Consider the following 14,502-nt stretch of genomic DNA (forward strand, 5'->3'; position numbering starts at 1 on the left):
TCTGACATTTCAAATTCTTAAAATAAAGTGGTGATCCTAACTGACCTAAGACAGGGAATTTTTACTCGGATTAAATGTCAGGAATTGTGAAAAACCGAGTTTAAATGTATTTGGCTAAGGTGTATATAACCTTCCGACTTCAACTGTATACTGTAAACCTTAATATGCTCTAATGTACAATTTGTGTTTACAGTCAGCAATCCAGTAGGACCTGTGGTGTTGATGGCGGTAGAGACTGGACCTCTGGCCCCAGATTGCAGTTCTTGACACAAACCGGTGTGCCTGGCACCTACTACCGTACCCCATTCAAAAGGTACTTATATCTTTTGTCTTGCCCATTCACCCTCTGAATGGCACACATACACAATCCATGTCTCAATTGTCTCAAGGCTTAAAAATAATTATTTAACCTGTCTCCTCCCCTTCATCTACGCTGATTGAAGTGTATTTAACTGGTGACTTCAATAAGGGATCATAGCTTCACCTGGATTCACCTGGTCAGTCTATGCCATGGAAAGAGCAATCATTCCCACAATCTCCTGTTTCTGCCCCACGCTTCAGAAACAGGAGATGGCTCCTGCCCTATGAACCCTTGCAGCTCCTGCAAGGCCCATCATTTACATAACACAATACCATTTAAATTACAATACACAACCATTTTGATATATTTTGTGTTTTCACAGTCCCTGTTGTGCCGTAAGAAATAGTTTATGATCAATGATATCAAAAGCTGCACTGAAGTCTAACAAAACCGCTCTATCAATTTCTTTCAGCCAATCATCAGTGCAGAGCATTTTGAGTGCCCTTCCTTGTAAGAATGCTGAAAGTCTGTTGTTAATTTGTTTTCTGTAAAATAACTTTATTTGTATTTTTTGTATTTAAAAGCATGGGAAGCACTAGTAAAAGGATGATTGGTCGGCTGTTTAAGCCATTAAAGGGTGCTTTGCCATTTCTGGGCAGTGGAATGACCTTAACCTTCCTCCGGGCCTAAGGGTGCACACCGTCTTCTAGGCTTAAATTGAAGATGTGGCAAACAGGAGTCTCAATGTATTCCACTACCAATCTCAGCAATTTCCCATCCAGCTTGTCTTTATATATAGATACCAACACTCACCTCTTCCACACCCACTTTGCTGAACTCAAAACTACAGTGCTTGTCTTTCATTATTTGGTCCGTTAAGCATGAATATGAAGGCTCAGCGTTTGTTGTTTGCATGTCATCCCTAACTTTATCTTGTCAACAAAAAAGTTACCTCATGGTTACCCCACGAATACAGACCGGGTCAGGATTGGCATTCACCACGAGAGGTACAGGGCCCTCAGAAAGTATTATTCATGCCCCTTTACTTATTCCACATTTTGTTGTGTTACAGCCTGAATTCAAAAGGGACTCAATAATTGTTTTCTCACCCATCTACACACAATACCCCATAAAGACAAAGTGAAAACATGTTGTTTTTTTAAACGTGTGTGCATTTATTGAAAATTAAATACATAAATATCTCAATTATTCACACCCCTGAGTCAATACTTTGTATAAGAACTGTTGGCAGTGATTACAGATGCTTACTCGGTAAGTCTATAAGAGCTTTCCACACCTGGATTGTGCAACATTTGCCCATTATTATTTTCAAAATTCTTTAAGCTCTATCAAATTTGTTGTTGATAATTTTCAGGTCTTCCCATAGATTAAAAAAACAACAACAATTTAATCAATTTTCGAATAAGGTTGCAACATAACATGTGGAAAAAGGGGTCTGAATACTTTCCGAATGCACTGTATATGGTTGGTATTTACAGTTTTTATTTTCTGCCCAGCACAAACACCATGTTCAACTATTCATTGTCTACAATTTAGACAACAATTAGTTGAATGAGGTATTAGTGAAAGGCTGGAACAAAAACGTTTAAACTCCTGTCATGTGTACAAAAACCTGGGTTTGATCCCAGGCTGTGCCCGGGAGTCCATTAGGGCAGCACACAATTGGCCCAGCGTCACCCGGGTTAAGGGAAGGGTTTGGCCGGGCGCTCTAGTGACTCCTTGTGGCGGGCCGGGCGCCTGCAGGCTGTCTTCTGGCGTCAGTTAAACAGTGTTTCCTCCAACACATTGGTACAGCTGGCTTCAGGGTTAAGCAAGCGGGAAGCACCGATTGGCGTGAGCTGAATAGAGCTGAATATTGATCAAATTCACCTTGTCCGAGAGAGACTTACATGGTTATCAAAACATCACACCAGGGTAACGCTACACGAAACACAGCCCTTATTATAAATGTTTCTGAAATCCCCAATGGGAAAAATGAATGATTGGAACCATTTCCCTGTTTGACCGCTAGGTTTTAGGGGTATAATGACACTGCCACCACAGATGGAACAATGAGCCAGATATTTCACCAGATCTATTAATGTGAAGCATCTGGTTGGCATTTCCACTCACTTCCAAATATGGTTATGAGAGGAAGCCCAGTGGCCAGAAGTGGGAGAAGATGGAGCAATATGGATTTTCCAGCAAATTTCCTCATCTATTAAACATTTGATCTCCATACAGTTTTCTGAACTAGAATCTGTAACAAACAGAGTGGATTGTGTTTTGTAGACTTTACTCTTTGCCAAAGTTTCCCCCAAAAATGCGTTGTTTAGAATTTAGTTATTGCACGAGCGCACTTCAGACTAGGCGTCCCCTAACGGAAATAGGCAAATAAGTGCTAGAACGCACCAATAGGATCTCACTAACTTGTGCTTGGCTCTGCCTGCCTCCTTGCTTGTTCTGCCCACTATGATTCATTTGCCTCCATCGGAAACGACAGGCTCTGGTCTATCTTGGGTTAGTATATAATAGTATAGAAATATTGGTCTCCACTGTGGGGGTTAGTGGGTTGGGACCTTTTCTTTTATAACGTGTAATGGACTCATACTCCAGTCCAATTGGTGGCGGTAATGCAACTTTTTGGTTGCCAACCGCCATTTAAAACCCAGATAAGTACGGATGTAAACATGACCAAGAACCATTTTGTCGTTAGGGTTTTTATTTAGACATTAACACGATGGAATTCAAAATATTACTAATTTAACTGCTCAGCATCACATACTTACGCCAGTTAGTATTTCATTCGCGTTGGAGACAGGACTTGGTTGATAAAAGCTGGCGTTACATGGATAACATCTAACGTTAGCAAACAATGGCCATGGTTTTTCACACTGAAATCGCCTCCATTATGGAGGTGCTAGCGAATGCAGCCGTGGCAGAAGTCTGTAAACTCGTAGACGACGACTATGCAGTGTTTCGTTTGGAAATAACTCAAAGCCAGAAAGAAAACAGGGCATTGCGGAGGAAACTACAGCTACTAGAACTGAAGGTGGCACGGGAGCGCGCAGAAAGGACAACGCGAGAGCGCGCACTCTCCAAACGTCCCAGTAGTGTCAAGATGATCGACGGATACAGAGGAATGGAAAGAGGTACATTTTGCAGAAGGCCGAGGCAGCGGAGCCCCCTCTGCACATGTGTGAATAGATGTTAATTGGGTCTTGGTCAGTTTTTGGATAGTATGCAATAATTCCCCTGATTACTTAGCTATCTTGCACAAAGACACGATCATATTCTAACCATATTCTTGCTTTACTGCATTTACTAATTGAAAACAATATGATGAATGGAACATAATTACTCAATCTAGAAATAATATATCAAGAAGTTATGCAAAGTGTAACCTTACATCCTGGCCAATTCTAGACCCTGTCAAAACTCAATATTGTACAATATAGCATTGGCAGTAACTAACTTAATCATGTCTTCCCCCCAATCACTCTCTCAGGTGAAGGACATCTCACTGGAGGCCACAGGAGCGTTGTGAAGCCAGCGGGACACAATACATGGAGCGATGACCAACCAATCACTGTTGATGAGGGGAGTGGAACCTCAACCCAGCATGTTATCATTGTAGAGGTTCGTGTAACAGTGCATCAAATGTGGCCAGTTTATTTCAGAAAGGCACCTCACCTTTTCACTTGCTTACATGTGCATCCTCATTTATCTGCCATAGCAGAGCTTGTGAGACTTCCCTATGACATTGTTATCCAATTCTACGCATGTACCGGTAATAACCTCCTCTTGTGTCAGGATGCAGATGCAGAGGCTGCAGGTCCTAGAGGATCGTCCCTGGTCAAGCAGGAGAGGACTGAAGAAGAGGACACACAACACAACATCACGGAGGTCAGTGGCACGCTGAACGCCATCCTAATGTCAGAGACTTTAACTGTAACACACAGGCTCTCTCTTGCGCTCCGGATCTGTCCACGGATCAGACCCAGAGGGGCTGGGGAGACTGGGCTGTCCTCCTGCTCCCGGCTCAGAGTATCTACTGGTATTTCACCAGAGCCAAAGGGCTGTTAATTCCTGTGTAGATGGTGATGCGTTATACACTGGTGTTGATGATCTGTCTTGTTTTTACACTAAATAGATGGACCTGGCAACATATCCTTGGGTTTAAAGACAGACTGATCTGTCTAGAGGGGACTGGAACTAGTACAGTAGTAGTGTATGCTCTGAAGGGTGCCTAGATAAGAAAGGGGAGGGTCTGGTCGTAGATGAAGTGACTGGGAAAGTGGAGGGCGACATTCCTTCCACATGGAATGCAGATAACCACCTAGGAGATGGACACTCACAGGACAGAGACTTCTTAGACTACATGGAAAGCTTAGCTTCACATGGCCTTTTCGATCAGGTATTGAATTCAAACGACAGGGCAAGAGCCCAGGTTCCGGGAGAGGAAGCCACATCGGGTGGTAGTAAAGATAAACGGTTCCTCTGCATGTTCTGTAACAAAGGCTTCAGCTGCTCCCAGAAGGTGGTTCCACCAGTAGTTCCACACGGGAGAAATCCTTCAGCTATACCCAGTGTCACATGCACTTAGCCCAGGCTGGCAACCTGAAGTGGGTCCACACTGGAGAGATCCTACAGCTGCCCCCTGTGTGAGAAGAGGCTCTCCCACCAGCACCTTCTGAAGATGCACCTGAAGGTCCACATGGGGAAGAGGCCGTTTGCCTGTGGGAAGAGGTTCTTAGACCAAAATAGTTTCACTTTGTCATTATGAGGTATTGTGTGTAGATAGCTGAGGAATAGTTTAAAAAAAATGTAATCCATATTAGAATAAGGCTGTAACCAAAATGTGGAAAATGTCAAGGGGTCTAAATACTTTCCAAAGGCGCTGTAGTGTATTAATGACACCTTGAGCTGTCCTAACCAGTTAAGAGTTACCAGCAGGTGCCTTGATAATAGAAAAATGCAATCAGTGGTTCCTGTGCCACATGCAATTGCTTTGGAGTTGTTGAATGAATGTTAATATTGATACATACATAAATGATCTAGACCTACATGCAACAAGACATTTTGTTATTTTAAAATGATTTCACATGAGCCCTATTTCACATGATATGCCTAAATTCTTATAACCACATAGGCTAATAAAGAATCACATATTTTTATTTATATTATTTAAGTAACCTACATCATGTTATTTTAAGATATCCCTTTGGATAGCGCAATATCATGTTAAAAAAATATAGCTAAATGGGAATGCCTTTTAAGTTGTGAAATTGAAGGCATCTAGGGCCTATGTTAAATTTGATTGTGTTCTAGGAAAATTATAGATCTTTCAAACGTTTTATGCAACATTTTCGGCAAGTGATTTTATGCCAACTGTGCCAAAGCGAGTTGTTAAACATCAGTGACAGCAGAGTGTGTTGATATAACAGTATAATTATATAAATTCTGCTTCAACCATCAGCTTATGCATGCCAACATATTTGCCAAGAATTAAGAGTAGGGAAATAGATTTTATCAGACAAAAATGAGATCAAACGTTTTACCATTGCAACATGTGATGTACAGTCACATTCACCGTGGTTGTGTGAAGCTTGCACAGAGCTCATATCCACAAACCATCTCAGAAAAGGTCGAAGGAATAATTTTAAAACCTGTTTTCAGACCCAAAAAAAATCCCAGCTCAGAGTAGGTTTTTAGGATGATGTTCTTGACACTGCCCAGACAAAATCTGAGCCAGGATTAAAATGAACTCATAAAGGTTTCTCTGCTGGTAATCACGACAGTTGGAGTTACTGCAAAGGAAAGATGGTGATGACGCTCATTAACATTGTTGCAAATGATCGTTTATACCCTGTCGCAATGAGGCATCGACAGCTTTGAATGCTATAGCACGCTTCAGACTACAACGGTGAATGTAACTGTCCGTCAAATGTTGCAGTGGGAAACCGTTTTATAACTTTCACCTGACAAGATAACTTTGCCTTCTCTTAATTCTTTCCTTATGTTGGCATCCATAATCTTCTTCTTTTTTTCTTGACAAATTCTGATATTTTTTATAACGTGATAGGCATATTGTACTGAATCATACAGTATGGTTGTTAAAAGTAGGATTTGGACCTGACAGGTATGGCATATCAAGAAGCTGATTAAACCGCATGATCATTACACAGGTGCACCTTATTCTGGGGACAATATAAGGCCCTTCTCTAAAATGTGCAGCATTGTCAAACAACACAATGCCACAAAGAGTGTGCAATTGGCATGCTGACTACAGGAATGTCCACCAGAGCTGTTGCCAGAGAACTGAATGCTAATTTCACTACCATAAGCCGCCTCAAAAGTTGTTTTATAGATTTTGGCAGTACGTCCAACCGGCGTCACAATCACAGACCATGTGTCATGTGGGCAAGCTGTTTGCTGATGTCAACGTTGTGAACAGAGTGCCCCGTGGTGGTGGTGGGGTTATGGCATGGGCAGGCATAAGCTATGGATAATTAACACAATTACATTTTGTCTACGGTAATTTGAATGCACAGAGAGACCGCGACGAGATCCTGAGGCTTATTGCCATACTGTTTTTCTGCCACCATCACCTCATGTTTCAGTATGATAATGCACAGCCCCATGTCACAAGGATCTGTACACAATTCCTGGAAGCTGGAAATGTCCCATTTTTTTTTCATGGCTTGCATCCTCACCAGACATGTCACCCACCCATTGAGCATGTTTGGGATGCTCAGGGTCGACGTATACGACAGCATATTCCAGTTCCCGCCAAAGTCCAGCAACTTCGCACAGTTATTGAAGAGAAGTGGGACAACATTCCACAGGCCACACTCAACAGCCTGATCAACTCTATGTGAAGGAGATGTGTCGCGCTGCATGAGGCACATGGTCACACCAGATACTGACTGGCTTTCTGATCCACGGCCCTACCTTTTTTTTAAGGTATCTGTGACCAACCGAGGCATATCTGTATTCCCAGTCATGTGAAATCCATAGACTAGGGCCTAATACATTTATTTCAATTGACTGATGTCTTTTATATGAACTTTAACTCAGTCAATGTTTTTAAAATTGTTGCGTTCTTGTTTTTGTTCAGAGTAGATTATTTATGGGTTGATCATGTAGAAATATCAAAATATTATATCAACTCCAAAGCAATTGCATGTGGTGCAGGAGCCACTGACTCTCTGCCTTTTCTTATAATCAAGAAACCTGCGGATAACTCTTAACTGGTTAGGACAATTCATGAGGGGTCCTAAATATCTGTCGACTAGAAGAGGCTTCATGCAGAGCTTTTATTTTTACCCATAAGAGTAGGAGTAAAATATGTGTCTTCTCAGCACAACCAATTTTCTAGCCTAAGATGCTTTGTGGATACAAACCCTAATCTTGATTAATGTTGTCTTAATAGTGAGACCATGCCTTTGAATTAGCAAACCAATAGAGTGTCAAGTGATCAAAACAACTTGCACGATTGCTTAGTATCAAATCAACTAACATTTGCATAGTACTCATAGCAATCCCTCATTGCCCAATCAGAAGATGCTCCATAGCAAGGTGCTCATATCAGATTTCTTGATCCAACATCCTCTCACTCTTTATCTCTTACAGTCAGTAGACGTGGAGGATGGGAAGCCTGATCTGCTGCTGGTCAAAGAGGAGACGATAGAAGACGAACAAGAGGGCATTAACCTGTTGAGTGGACTAAAGATGGGGGAGCAAGGTAAGGAAGAAATACATATATGCACCTGTGATGCACCTGGCTATTATTATTCATTTATTTTCTTCATTCATAAAATGAAATCAATAAACCATATGTTTACATACAAAAACACAATGTATGAACTTGACCAAGTAATTAAGTCAAACTCCCTATGTAGTTTTCTCTGCCATGTTTTTAAGATCTATTTTCTAACCTTTTCCTGAGGTGGTTGGCTGGAGGCTAACAGAGGAGACTGGGCGGCCATCTTGGATTCCCAGACAAGTGCAGTCAATGGCCCGGGGGACGACATCACTGAGCAGGCCAGGACTAGAGGCGACATAGTGGAGGTCAGTGGATGGGACAGTGTCTTCAACACTGGGCTGGGAAACAACAGTGTTAACCACAACCAGAAACAGACTGTCGAACACAAAACAACAACCGAATTTAGTCTCCGTGACAACAGACTGGCTGAGACCAGGGCGAGCAGTAGATTTTGTCTTCGGGGACAGGGAGGTGTTGGTATGCAGCTGGAGAGAACAGACACTGACTCGGCTAGCGATGCTCCGTCTTGCTCCTATAGTTGTGATTCAGAGAGACTGATGGCACCTCAGGTTAACCCCCTAACAGGTGCTGCCTTCAGCCTGCCTTCTATAGGATCTATCAACTGGAACATGGATCCTGAGACAACACAGACACTCCCTGGCCTTCATCCTCCTCACACTCTCCTTATGTTAAACCAGACCTCAGACAATGCCAGTGCCTCAACCTTAAATGGCTGCACAAGCCCATTGACAAATGACAGTATTAGAGATGGAATCAGTAAAGGTGGCAGCGCCAAAGAGAAGCGCTTTCCGTGTTCATTTTGTGGGAAAGCCTTCCGTTTGCCCAAACAGGTGGAGATCCACCAGAGGATGCACACAGGGGAGAAACCTTTCGGCTGCCACCTGTGCCGGGCCAGTTTTTCAGACTCGTCCAACCTGAAGAGGCACCAGAGAGTCCACACAGGGGAGAAACCCTACAGCTGCCCCCAGTGTGAGAAGAGGTTCTCCCGCCAGCACCATATGAAGATGCACCTGAAGGTCCATACAGGAGAGAGGCCGTTTGCCTGTACTCACTGTGGGAAGAGGTTCTCAGAGAGGAGCTACCTCAGGGTACACCAACAGAAAATGCACACGGCCCATGTATAGTAATATGTAATGTTGTACTACTACTTAGTACTAATTCTGTTGGTTTTGGATATAGTAGGGAAGTGGATGAGGTGAACTGAACTGAAGAAATAATGAGTATGATGAGACATTGAAGATCAGGGGTTAGTAACAGGATTTGGGGGATTTGTTTTTGGTTAAAAACAAAAAAAGACCAGGAATTCAGCTGAAAGTATTCCCACAAATAAATAAATAAAAAGTATCTCAATATTATCAAGGTATGAAATTCTTGTTATTTTTCAATACAATCTCTTTGGGCTTAGTTGTGGTCATTTTGCAGCGTACAAATTACAATTATTTTCCATCCCCCTGACCAATCTCCGAGAAAGATTCAGCCCGCAGCTGAGTCTAGTTGCCTACCCCTGGAGTAGATGATATCGTCATGGTTGGGGTATTCTAAAATGCTTCATTGATGATTTGTACAACCTTGTCCTGTTGTTTTGATGCTGGTTGTTTTTATGAGGAAATGATAATGCCTTAATTCATGTTTACTTATACTGATCATGACAATGGGGTGAAACTCCAGGACAACAGTTGTGATTGTTTATTTTACTTTGTCCTGTCCTGTTTTTAGGTTATGTATCTTTGTTTACATGACAGCAATTTATTTTATTTTAATTGAGCGCCATTTAGGTTAGGCTATTTGATCGGAGAAACCTGCATTATGTAAAAAGAGTCTGTCTCATTACATTGTCATACATTTTATCTCCAGCCTGTAGATTACAGAAAAGGCCACGCACGCTTTCTACCATATCATAGATCTGCTGCATGATTTATGTTAGATCATTTTTTTTACAGAATCTTGGTTGAGCGCTGCAGAGGTGCATCTTTCCAACAGCACCCTGGAGAGGCGCGCTGGGAATGATCAAGCAAAATATTTTACGCCCCGACCTTTGATAAAGTGGGCACTGCTTATCAAAGGGCGGCATCGCCGCTCACCTAAAAAGCCCATATGCCACTGGTTGAGAGAAATTGCCATTGTTTTGTGGCAGAATTATGTGAGGTTTTATGTGTTGGTGTTGGAGGTGCGTCTTGGTCTGTTCAGCTCAGAAAATGCCGCCCTCATCAATCTCCCGCCATAGGCGGCCACCTAATCCTGCCTAATGAGTGGGCAGACCATGCGTATAGCATATCATAATCACATCAATAAATTTTTTATAACAAACTCTGAACACCGTAACACCAAAATGGATGCAGAGGACATGACAAATAAATTCAAAAGGGGGGAATATTTACAGGTTGTTCAGGAGGTAAAGGGAAAGTGGATTAAATGTGACTAGTTGTGGAAAATACTGGAGATCAAGAAAACCGAGGTAAGGAGCCAGGACTGCGTGCATATTATGTGCAGTAAAGTATAAGCGTACCAGAGAGTCTGTAACATGTTTGTTTTTTGTTTTTTTTATTACAGAAAAGACTTAAAAACATTTTAATTCATTCGTGAATGCAATTTCCGAAATGGAATGGTTTATTGTTTAAGCTAATTATTCAAGGCTCGCTTTATTTTAAAATTGAAACGCTTGAATGCATTTCAAATCATGAATGACTCGTATGCTGTGTGATGACATGAACGAGTGAAGGCTTGACTGATACAGTAGCCTATAGAAGTGTTGAAATGCAGTCCTAAGTAAGTTATGGTATTAAGACTAAACAGGCCTACAGCGTGACGGTGGTTATACAAGGCTGCTATGCTAAGCCTACTAATGATAATGACATGACTTATTATTATTATTATTATAATAATGGTAATAATGAGATCAAGAAAAATGAGTGTTATTATAAAAAAAATACAATTTGGTACAGTCTAAACACTCAATTATAAATAATACCAGAGGCTGTTCTAACAAACAAAAAGTGTAAAGCCTTTATTACAGCAACGCAAAGATTAAAAACAGGCATCTCATTGCGTAGCCTCACGGAATCAGTAGGCTATTAAACAAACATTCATACCGAAAACAGAAGCAGGCTCTGTCTCGTTTCTGTAGGTATATTGATGATTTTTAAAGCTAGGCACATTTAACAGTTAGGCTATTGATTATAAACCTAATTAAGTTCGGGTTTCCTCCTCACTTTCCTTAAGGCAAGGGCTGTTTTCTCATTTCCTCGTTTTGCTGCTGCCTCCTGCATTGTTCTCAACACCAATATGCTGGTTAACTTTGCTATTATGCACATAGCAACATGGTCTAGGAAAAGAAGCCAATTCAACAGTGCACTGATGTGTTTCAGAACCATGGACAGCAACCGCTATCCAACAAAGGAGAAAGCTCATTTGTTATCATTTTTATTATTGTTGCACCATTGTTTATGTTATATAACCACATACAATTTCAGTAACACACCTTAGACTGATGGACTGTGCCTCCCCCACAGCCTCCACAATGGATCAGGTGTCTTGTAAGGCTTCTACACCTGCATTGCTTGCTGTTTGGGGTTTTAGGCTGGGTTTCTGTACAGCACTTTGAGATATCAGCTGATGTACGAAGGGCTATATAAATAAATTTGATTTGATTTGTTTACCATGATATATATATAGCACCAGTCAAAAGTTTGGACACACCTACTCATTCCAGGGTTTTCTTTATTTCTACTACTTTCTACATTGTAGAATAATAGTGGAGACATCAAAACTATGAAATAACACATGGAATCATGTAGTAACCAAAAACGTGTTAAACAAGTCAAACTATATTTTATATTTGAGACTCTTCAAAGTGTGTGTGTGGGGGGGTGTATTATTATTAGGAATGGTGTTTCTAATGTCTGGTATACTCAGTGTAATTATTCCTGTATTGCTACTACTGTACTGTCAAAGGAATTATCTAAGTAAGCATCATTGATGGCCAACATAAAGTTAGCAAGTTATTGAGTTCATTATCCTTATTTCTGAGGCTATATATTGTATATTAATATTGCCTATTTGGGTGGGAGAGTGAATGCGCCTGGGTGAAAGGTAGACTAGTGGTTAGAGTGTTGGGTCAGTAACCGAAAGGTTGCGAATTCGAATCCCTGAACCTGAAAAATCTTTCAATCTACCCTTGAGCAAGGCTCCAGGATCGCTGTCAATAATGTCTGAACCCCGGCTGCGACTTCACTCCCCGAGGGTGTTTATTTGTAATTTATCCCTTATTTTACCAGGTTGACTGAGAACACATTCTCATTTACAGCAATGACCTGGGGAATAGTTACAGGGGAGAGGAGTGGGGATGAATGAGCCAATTGGAAGCTGGGGATGATTAGGTGGCCATGATGGTATGAGGGCCAGATTGGGAATTTAGCCAAGACACCGGGGTTAACACCGCCTACTCTTACAATAAGTACCTTGTGTCATGAAGCTAGCCCTTTCAGTGAATCGGCTAGCAGAGATGTGAACAACCCCTCCCCCTCCTCTCCTGTTAAGAGGGGCCTCATTTATGACTTTACAACCACGTCATACATTATTGTCAAAACTTGTCTCTCTGACCATGCAGTATGGGAGAGAGAGGGTCACAGTAGAGCAAAGGAACACTCCCGCCAAATACTCCTACCTCCCCGAATTGGAGAATTAAACATTGTTCCTAATTTAGAGAATGTGGAAACGATCGGTGGAGAACCCAGCTACAACCCGGTCCGTTTTGATTCCATGTTTGTGACCTCATGAAAGACAATACAGCCACATTACCCTAACTCTGTTTATACAGGTATTATAGAGGTACAGTTATGAGGCTTGCATCTGAATGTTGAATAAAATGTTTGACAAAGTATAAGAATACTTTTGAAAAGATAACAATGTGATTGTCTTCTAAAATGAAAAGTGTTTGTTTTATAGTAACGTGTGCCCACTCAGTGTGCCCCGCCCAAGTGAATAGACATTGGTTGGAAATGATGAACCAACCCCTTTTCCACTCTAGCATAAAAGCCCCTGTGAAGAAAAGTCACCTCAGTTCCAAATAATGTGAGGACTTTAATGTGAGGTCCTCATGTTTAAAAAGGGCTAATTCTAATTTCAACCCTACAGGCCAGAAAACGTGAGAGCTTGCTCCACACGTGAAATGGTATGAACTCTGAACTATTGATCACTCAAGAAGAAGTGAGTCCTAGATTACAGCCTAACAGACTGCAGTTGGAAAGGTAGCAAATCTAGAAAGAACATTGACCGACGCAGAAAACCACAACTTCTCACTCCACAACGACCCGGCGGTATCTACAGAGGACAAGGGCGACCTCGACTGGGCAAACCAGAGCCTTACATTACCAGCTCAATTGTAAATACTGATTATATTCCTTTATCAAACGAGTGATTGTTAAAGTGCATTTGTATTCATATTTATGCGAGAATAGCTTCCCACGTCCGATAGAGACCCATGTTCCTTTGTCTTCCCCCCTTTTCCTCTCTGAATCAATCGTGTCATAACCAAACTGTTTTTGTTTTGTCCACTAGGGACGGTATTTACTGTATAATGTTAATATGTGTCATATTCTGTAATTGTTTAATTAGTTAGTAAATAAATAATTGAGCCAATTTGGGTATGGATGATTCATAGTAAAGGCTGGATTTGTGCAGATAACCAAGAATTTTACGACGCTCAGATGAGACTGATATTAGATAAAGTATAATTAAATTCTGATTGACAGCTATTGATATAAAATATCTTCAGATCTTTAAGAGTGGATTCTGGAGATGGAAGCTCTATATAAACTAACTCTTCTGTGGTGCCCCAGGTTATTAATGAGTTAATTGTTGCATGGTTGAATTCAATCACGTAATCAATCAAACGTTAGGTAATCGATTTGATAAAGTAGCTTCTCATCACATTAAAGAAGTCAGAGACACGACACTTGGGATCTTTAGTGAGCACAGAGTCAGGACACCCGTTTAACGTCCCAGGGGCATTGGGATAAAAAATTAATTGACCAGAGGAAATAGTGCCTCCTATTGGCCCTTCACCACCACTTCCTGCAGAAACTGGTCTCCCATCCAGAACTGCTTAGCTGCTTAGCTTCAGAGGCAAACTAGCAGTGGGATGCAGGGTGGTGTGCTGCTGGTCTCAGGGGGAGTTGGGATATGCAAAAAAACATGTTTCCAATTCACGCCTCACACTCGTACAGGTTACCAACTTGCACATGCAGTGAAACAGGACAAATATAAACATTCCCTATTTTACCTTTTCATCGGATGTAAGCAATGTCCCCATGCTACCTGGCAGCCTTCATTGCTGTGATCAGTTATTTTTGCCTTTCGTGCACAGCTTCAGAGTAGTCCTTGTTTAGGAAGAGAGAAAATGTTGGCTCCTCTC

At 41.5% G+C, this 14,502-nt stretch overlaps 1 protein-coding gene across 1 annotated transcript; it reads left to right on the plus strand.

Annotated features, from left to right (window-relative positions):
- The first annotated feature begins 2,791 nt into the window (after window positions 1-2,791).
- Window positions 2,792-11,187, plus strand: LOC112261317 (zinc finger protein 143-like). Its single transcript, XM_042330529.1, has 5 exons — window positions 2,792-3,453; window positions 3,810-3,940; window positions 4,115-4,207; window positions 7,937-8,048; window positions 8,253-11,187. Exons 1-5 carry the CDS (start codon window positions 3,177-3,179, stop codon window positions 9,212-9,214), a joined length of 1,575 nt encoding a protein of 524 aa, XP_042186463.1. The 5' UTR covers window positions 2,792-3,176; the 3' UTR covers window positions 9,215-11,187.
- The last annotated feature ends 3,315 nt before the right edge of the window (window positions 11,188-14,502 follow it).

This window comes from Oncorhynchus tshawytscha, linkage group LG11, assembly GCF_018296145.1.
Source record: "Oncorhynchus tshawytscha isolate Ot180627B linkage group LG11, Otsh_v2.0, whole genome shotgun sequence".
Taxonomy (NCBI): domain Eukaryota; kingdom Metazoa; phylum Chordata; class Actinopteri; order Salmoniformes; family Salmonidae; genus Oncorhynchus; species Oncorhynchus tshawytscha.